Below are 9,214 nucleotides of genomic sequence, written 5' to 3' on the forward strand. Positions count from 1 at the left end.
TTACTAAAATATTCGTCAAATAAAAAATGACATATCTCGCATTAAAAAAGCTTCGGAAACTAGTTACCAAATATATTTCCAAAAGACGATTGTCCCAGCGAGCACGCTGCGTTTTTTAAATGTTCTTTGGACGTTTTTATTAGGTCTAAATCTAGTAAAAACGTCCAAAGAACGTTTAAAAATGCACCGTGCCACTGGGGTGTGTGTTGAAAATGCAGCAACTTTTGGTATAAAGGATTACTTTTTAAGCAATAATTCGTAGTGATTCTTTGAAAGGAAAGACTAAATTAAGAAAACCTTCAAAAGTATATTTTTTTAATACTTTAGAAACAAAAAATATTACACTGTTAACATGCTCAACTTAGGCAACCTTACCTTCCATTATTTTTTATTCATATAATGACAAAACGTAGTGGTTTTCTACTAGCCTTTGCATTTTGTATATTATATACCGAGCAAACATTCTATAGCGGAATTTCAGCGAACCTATATAAACAGCCGCCAAAAGCGGCTAGTCGATGACTAGATGACGAGCAAAAATCCAATGATACGGTCAAAATGTCTACAAAAGGTCCACAACTGTAAAATAACACTTTTGCGAAATAATTTTTTTTTTTTCTATAAATTATGTACAAGTATTTCATTATAAACAAATGAGGAGTGTTAAAAGTTGTGTTAGTAACTAATTTTTTAAATTAGATATCAATTAACGCCAAAATATCGATTAACACCAAACATATTAGATATCAATCAATACATTCTAGATACCAATTAAATAACCACCAAACATTGTACCAGACATAACAGTCACTCGATCTTTTGAACTATTTTTGACCACGACTTCAACATATTGGTTTTTCTGCAACAGAAAAAAAAATTAAAATGTGACATTTTTTTGAAATTACTGATTTTTTTTTTAAAAAAGTTCCGATGAAGCGATAATAATAATTAAAAAAAATAGATTCTATATTTAAGTTTCTGTGGACTTATATAGGTATTTTGAGTGGTTAACTGAAGGCTTGCACATCGGTTACTTAGTGAACTATTAGTGGCAGCCCCCAAAAGTAGCTAGCCACTAATAGCTCACTAATGGCCCGGCTGGCCATTTATAGCGGAAACCACTGGTCCACTAAGTAACTGATAAGCAAAACTCCTATGAACCGCTTATAATGCCTATATAGGCCCAATGAAAATTCAATCTAACAATGTTTGCTGGATTATGATAAGTAATAATTAAGGAGTAATAATTAAGGAGTTTAATTAAGTAATTAAGTAATAATTAAGGAGTTTAATTAAGTAATTAAATGATAGTTAAGGAGTTATTTTTTAAGGATTAGTGTATATGATAAAATTATATTATATATATAAAATATATTTTATATATTTATATTTAAACCTTTTATTGGCTAATTATATTTATTTTAATTTATTTCTATTATCTATGCCAATCGGTAATGTTATATGTTTTATATTTAACTGCTTATGTTTCATTTTTTTAAATTCAAATTTTATTACTACAGTATTTGCAAATAATTGTTGTACAAGCAGTACATCAAATTGTTGTACAAGCAGTAAATAAAATTGTAAGTAAAAATATTTACCACTAAGTAAAGTTGACCAGTCACGTTTATTGTAAAAACTTTTGAATTAGAAGAGATACCAGAAGTAAACTTCAATGTTCTGAAAGCAGTTTTATTTAATAATAAAATGTGATGAACAATGTTCAGGTATGAGTGACATAATTATGCATTTACGAAATGTATATTCATTGAGCATACATTTCGTAAATGCATAATTATGCTTCTCATACCTATAAATATATAATAACGCTACTCATAAATTCGCAGCATGATAAAATATTGCAAGATAAAAAAACAATTTTAAAAAAAAAAAAAATTATGTGAGATTACAGTCTGAAATAATTTGTTACGAAAAATCTTTAAATATCAAAATGTTATTACTCTAACTTGATTCAAAGCGCATTCACTTTCATCTGTATCAAAGTACACACACTTTTATCTGTATCAAAGTTTACTCATTGTAACCTGTATTAAAGTGCATTTACTGTAATCTATAGTAAAAACTTCAAGACTTACGAGCCTTTGGTGCAGTTAGCATCAATACAAATCATTGCTATTACTGAGGCATTTGGTCTTAAGCTAGATAACTTTAGTGATCTGGTGATGTGAACTGTAGAATAAAATTGATAAAGAGCAGTAACAGGCGCTGAGTATCTTCCTTTTCGCAAATCTAGCGAACTCCCTTTTATAAATGATCCCATGTGATTTACCTTGATGATATTTTTTATTATAAAATGATTTTCTGCTTTTACAGAACAAAAAAAAAATTTAAATTGTTAAAAATACTTACGGAAAAATTATTCAATGTACGAGCAGATCTTTTTTCTATGGATACACTATCAACTAGTTCGACAATAAATGCTGATAAAATACTTTTTATAGGTGCAGTGGAGTGAAGCGAAGTGGAATAATCCTGCAAAAATATAAAATAGCATATGTAACATATATCTAATTAAAATGTTCATACTTATAAAGACCTACCAAACTATAATTTTTTAAAAATTAAGAAAACTTTAACTATAAGAACACACCTGATCTGGTTCAATCTCTTGAATTTCATGCTTTGCTATAAAACAATTTGAATGTAATTTAATATTATACTCAGTAATCAATTGCTATATTTATTATATATTCAGTATTTAATAAAACTGTAAATATAATTAACTATAAATAAAAACAATGCAAGCAACGGTTTAGCTATAAATATCACTGATGACTTCAAATTGAAATGAGTAACAGTTAAGCCTTGGCAGGAATGGGGTGAATCCTTATAAAGTACCAGTCAGTACTTTTTAAGCATTCACCCCCCCCCCTCTCTCCCTCATTTTATTTGTAGCTGGTTGTATATATATCGTAATTATACAATTATTTTATTTTAAAACTAATAAAAAGTTTAAAAAAAAACAATAATTTTATATTTACAACTATTATTATTTTTTTAAACTTTTCAGAAAAAGATTTTCAGAAGATTTTTCAGAAAAATTGATTTAAGATTTAAAATATAAAAGTTTAGACGAAAAATTTTCTGATCGCATACGATCACGTGATACGCATGTATCACGAAAATATACTGCTTTATTATATGAGAAAAATATTTGTAAAATAATTTTAAAAATAGAAAAGTGAAAATTTATTAACCTGTAACAACAGATTCGAAGTTGTTAGAATGTCCATCAAATAGTTGAGGGTTTAACTCTCTCTGAGGTGCAAAAGAATCATCTTTTTTTTCCTAATTAAATGAGTATTTGAGCTTTATTATACAGACCCAGGTTTAATATTAATTTATAGACATTCATTATAATATATATTATAATGAAATCTATATATATATATATATATATATATATATATATATATATATATATATATATATATATATATATATATATATATATATATATATATATATATATATATAATATATGTAAATATATATTTTAGGGCTCTTTAGTCATGGTGAAAAAACTTACCAGGCAAAAGCAATCTAGGAGGAGAAAAACTCCTAATTTAAAACCTCCAATTTAGTTGGGAGTAAGAAGGGTAGAAAGAGTTCAAAAAAGTTTCCATCGGAAGTGTTGCCAAAAAAAAATAAAATCGCAAAATAATTTAGTACCAGAAAAGCATCTGCTTGTAAAAAAACTCTTCCTTAATGTTATATTATATAACAAAGACAGATTTCTATCATATAAATGGCATTATAGAAATCTGTTCAAACCACAAATAAGTGTCTTAACGCAATGGCATTATTATTATTATTATTTTTTAATTATTTATGAGGGGTTGATGAAGACGCTTAAACATTTGACAGGTTCCTAACATTATCTAAAAATAAATTATACAAAACAACTTTAACCTAGATTTCAAAAAAAAGCAAAGTTTTATAAAAATTATAAAAAAAAAATTGTTTTCTTTATACATTAGTTTTTTTATTAATATTTATAATAATATTTATAATATTTTTGATTTTTTTTTTTGCATCAAAATAATCAACTTTTAATAATTAATAAAAAAAATCATCTTTCTAATAGTTTTTATTTATAGTTTTTATTTATAGTTTTTATTTTTTATATTTATAGTTTTTATTTTTTGTATTTATAGTTTTTATTTTTTGTATTTCATTTATAATGATTATTATTTTAATGACAGACAGACATACATTTCGAATTTTTCTTCATATCATGTAAAAACATATAAAGAAATTAAAATTTTTACAAACTTCCAGTAATAAAAAATAAAAAAGTTATACGACTCTTCTCCTTCCCTTAAAGAAGACGATTTTCAAGTTATAGCTAGTTTTTCGAGGAATATAGTCGGCTAGTCGGGTGTTTGACACATTTGAGTCTGGTGATTTTTTAGTTTTGAGGACGTGTTTTTTTTTAAAAAGAGCAGCAGGTACTTTTTATAGACTCACGCCTTCACCCCCACCTTCTACCAATTTATTCCTAGAATTGCCTCTAATCCCAAGAATATCTCTATAACGTTTGTTTTTCTCTCTTTTATCTATCTAACGTTGGTTGAGATCTCAACTAAATTACGTTGCATCCAAAGATCAGCCTATTGCATCAGAATTTTTCAAAAGTTATTCCAAAAAGTTATATAAAAAACACTTTATCAGAAGCCTTTTGGTTCTAAACCATAAACTTTATGATTCTAAAGGTTTCCTAAATGTGGTTTTCGTAATTTCATAATTGCAAATATTATATTTAACTGTAAATTAAAAAAAAAATTAAATGCCTTTGCAAAGAAATGTGATTTTAAATTTGTAATCTAAAGTAAAAGCCAATGATTTTGAGTAATATTTGAAGAAAAAAAAAAGTTTTAACAAGCTTTTTCAAATAAGTTTCAAAAATCGTTGTAAATATTTTGATTCACGGGCGTTTTAATGTTTAATGTTAATCTAAAGATAATTATTTGAAATCTTGAGTCATCTGTTAAAACTGTTTAGATTGCAAACATTTCAATCATTCATTAAGAAACTTATCCATTGTATAATAAATAAAAAAATTTGTTTAATCATGCTGTTTATAATATAACTTAAAAAGTAAAGTCTTGTTTTACTTGAAATGATAACGATGAAGCCAGAATGAAAAATTTAGCATGGGTAGGTTCTAAAATGTTTCAAGACAAAGGTTTTGTCGCGGTCTGTTGCGAATTAAGAATTTTTGGAACTCGGGGCTATTTTAAAGCATAAGACTCTCTTCCATGTCAATAATCAAAGATTTTATTTTCAGAGTTTTTCTTTAAAAATATTTTTATTTTAAATCGGGGCCCTCAAAACTGCGGTACCCATGGTTTAAGCCCCCATAGCCTCTCCTCAAAGTACTGGTTGCGTGCGTGCGCGCGTGTGTGTGTGTGAGTGTGTGTGTGTGTTTGTGTGTGTGTGTGTGTGTGTGTGTGTGTGTGTGTGTGTGTGTGTGTGTGTGTGTGTGTGTGTATGTGTTATTTTTAATTATGTACAAAACTTTTCATTTAAACAGGGATTTGTTAAATATTTTATCAAAACAACAACAAATTTATCTCACTTGTTCGATTTTATACTCCTTTATAATGTCACAGTATCTTGGCTTTTTGTTCACTCCATTTCTGTTTACAAATGCATCCTTTTGTTCTTTCAAACTTGACCAAACACTTTTCATTTCATCTATTTGACTAAGCGGTATTGATGCATTTATTGGCTGCAAAAGATAAAATATTTTTGATCAGTAAATCAAACAAAATAAAAAATTGAAAAAATCAAATTAAATGACTTCAGAGTTACACAAATGAATCTCAAGTTTAAAAAAAAATTTTTGATTAGAAAGTTAAATGGACTTAATGTCTTTTTTTTTTTTTTTCTTTTTTTTAATTTTTTTTAGGTGCCCCAAGAAGTCCTTACGGTCCTTATCACAGAGCACTCCGGATGAGCATTTAATAGGAAGTTCACGCCTCCTTCCAAACCGATGTCGCAAAATTTGCCCAGAGGTGGGGTTTAAACGGATCCTTTGTCATATATTTGAATCCTTTTTGATAACTATTGCATATATTTGGTCCTCGATATGCAATGTTATATTCAGTATGTTTATTAAAGTTTTTAGGCAGTTAATATGTGTTGCTAATATTTTCTCTTAGATAATAGTTTTTATTTCTATTTATCTATTTATTTTACTTGTTATTAAAGTTTTCAAGAGAGAGATTATTGTTGAACCAATCCATGAAAAAAGTTTCAAAAATATCCATCATTTTCATATCTTTCATTATAGATTTAGCGTGGTCAAGCTTATTTTGAGTAAATGATTCTGCACGCAAGTTTTTTTAAGCTATAACCTTTTTTAAGTTTTGATTGTTGTTTACTTGTCCATAAATTATTTGCATAGCTGATTAGGCAATGAATTAGTCCAAAATATATTAGCTTGAGACTTTGTTGTCACGTGACCGGGCAAGATGACTTATTACTCAATTTCAGCCTCAAATTTTATAAAAATTTTAAAAAACGACTACTTTCCTAACTAAAGTAACTTAAAATAAAAACGTGTCGCAAAAACATATTCCTAAAAAAGTTACACCAGAAGGGAATCATCTATTATGAATGGCAGTCTGGCAGACCAGAAAATATTTAAAATTTGAGTAACGTTTTTTTGTTTTTTTTAATTGATAGATTGTTTGTCCAAACCAAAACCTTAGTCGATGTTGCGGCATTTTCTTGTAGCAGCAGGCTATAAGATAATTGATGTATATATATATATATACATATATATATAAGGTAAGTATGGGTATTAAGGCCCACCTAAAAAAATGAAAATGTAAAGAAATGCTGATTTTTTTTTGCTGCCAGTGATAAAACCAGATAACTCTAATATTTTAATGTCGAAAAAAAGTTTCACAATTTATTTTTTCCCTAAGTTTGGATTAGTGGGCCTTATTACCGCCGGGCCTTAATACCCACACTTACCTTATATATATATATATATATATATATATATATATATATATATATATATATATATATATATATATATATATATATATATATATATATAAATTATTTTAGTGTATTTTACAAATAGTGTAAGAGTGCTCAATGTTCTTGAAGAACAGAGCAATAATAAATTAGTAAAAAACACTTATCTAACTTTTTTCTTCAACTTTAAGTTTCACCATTGCTGGATCATCAGGAAGAGTTACTAAATCTCAAAAAAAAATTTTCAAAAAAAATTTATTACAGGAAGTTATAAATTATTATGACTAAAAATAAAAAAAAAATTTAATTACTACATTTGTTTGGATAACGGGAAGTTACAGAAAGTAATTATTAAATAAATTTCTTTGGAATGGGATAACTTAATTTGGTCATTTGTTTTTATTATTTTTTAAGAGGTATTTATTTTCGTGCCTACATTTAGAAATTAATTCAGATTGTTTATGTAATAAATTTTCCTGATTTAAATGAGTAAATATTTCAAATTTTTCTTGCAAACATAGCATACATTTTTTGGAAATGTTATTATAAGCAGGGGCAGGTTTTAGAATAGACCATTGTAAATTAAAATTATTACTTTTTTCTTTTAAATCCCAAATATATTTTGACAGCATAGTGTCTTTTGAGTATTTTTTGTGTTTAAACAATTGTTTGTGGTTGGCATAACATTTTTTCCATTCCTCCTCGGTTAAGCCAATATATTGTTTATCAGGGCTACTTTGTGAGGAAACAATGCACTTGTATATTACATTTTTCTTGAGATTTTTTTTTAGATTTAGTAACTCTTCCTGATGATCCAGCAATGGTGAAACTTAAAGTTGAAGAAAATAAGTTAGATAAGTGTTTTTTACTAATTTATATATATATATATATATATATTATATATATATATATATATATATATATATATATATATATATATATATATATATATATATATATATATATATATATATATTATATATATACATATATGACGAAATTCGTCACGAGGGGGATTTCACCAATTTTGATATTATAAGAAAAAGTGGTTATTTTGGCATACCGCTATACTCAGAAGATGCATAATATTTATAACTATTAAGTTAAAACCTTATTACTAATGATTGATCTTTGTTGCCGCCTAATTTGATTGGTTGCTGTAATTTTTAAATGCTTTGCTTTCTAACGTTAATTATTGAAATTACCGTGTCACTTTTGTTCCAAATGACATTATTATTAATTTTCTAAAATTGATTGAAACTACATCAAGGATTAACTGCTATGGTTAGAGTTTTACAAATTTGTTAAAACCATCTCATTGGCGTTTAGTGTATTGTCAGAAATAAATCTAAACCATATTTTACTACATTTGGATCAAATTTCCGAATTTCAGAGGTTGATAATGAATTCGACTTCAATGCAGTAAATAATGTTTAAAATGATATGCAAGCAGGGTTCTGCTCCCGTGATGATTAACTTGAGTTGTAGGAACATTTGCTAAAATTCTATATGGTGTACCCTTCAAAAAATTTGATTCATTTATTTTACTTAAACAAGGAGTTTGATCACTAACTTTCTTAGCTCATCAATCACTGCTGAAGAGGAAAAAGCGTTAGTAGATGCACTAAAAAGAGAAGATAAAATCTATGCTAACCTAAGAACCTAAGAACCTAAGCATTTAGTTGTAAATGAAGATAAAATTTTGGTTGCTTTTCAAACATTTTTAATGCAAAACACAATGATTTTCTTTGAAACTTTAGAATTGTCTGTTAGTTTCCTGAAAATACTCCTGGTATGAATGGGACAGTTAATAAAAGACTAATTAATTTGAACTTCACATTGTTTTTTATATGAATTTTTAGATTTTGTAATTGCTTGGAATAAAATAAATTAGACAAATAAACCTGCTATACAAGTTGAATTGTAAAGTTAAATTGTAAATTAAAAGTTGAAGTTGAAATGCATACTGTAAATTAAGTTTTGAATAGAAAACCATTAAATCTAAGAGACAAACTTAGCTTTAAATGACTTCAAAAATATTTATAAAACAAAGCTTAGATATGTCTCAGCCTAAATAAATATTTTTAAATTTAACTGTAAAGTTTATCGTGCTATCTGATGTTTGGATTAAAATGACTTACGGACTTTCAACAAAATTACCACTTTTATTTACATTTGACTATGCTGTCAAAAATAT

General features: G+C 26.7%; 1 protein-coding gene across 1 annotated transcript in view; it reads right to left on the minus strand.

Moving 5' to 3' along the window:
- Positions 1-593: 593 nt before the first annotated feature.
- LOC136071934 (adipolin-like) overlaps positions 594-9,214 on the minus strand; it is a 10,480-nt gene continuing 1,859 nt past the window's right edge. The window contains exons 2-8 of the mRNA XM_065797779.1: positions 5,603-5,755; positions 3,219-3,309; positions 2,612-2,646; positions 2,371-2,493; positions 2,097-2,290; positions 1,602-1,680; positions 594-859 (exon numbers count right to left, since the gene is read on the minus strand). Coding sequence (XP_065653851.1) covers positions 761-859; positions 1,602-1,680; positions 2,097-2,290; positions 2,371-2,493; positions 2,612-2,646; positions 3,219-3,309; positions 5,603-5,755 — 774 coding nt within the window. The 3' untranslated portion in view covers positions 594-760. The remainder of the gene's footprint in view (positions 860-1,601; positions 1,681-2,096; positions 2,291-2,370; positions 2,494-2,611; positions 2,647-3,218; positions 3,310-5,602; positions 5,756-9,214) is intronic.

The sequence above is a fragment of the Hydra vulgaris genome, chromosome 05, assembly GCF_038396675.1.
Source record: "Hydra vulgaris chromosome 05, alternate assembly HydraT2T_AEP".
Classification (NCBI taxonomy): Eukaryota; Metazoa; Cnidaria; class Hydrozoa; order Anthoathecata; family Hydridae; genus Hydra; species Hydra vulgaris.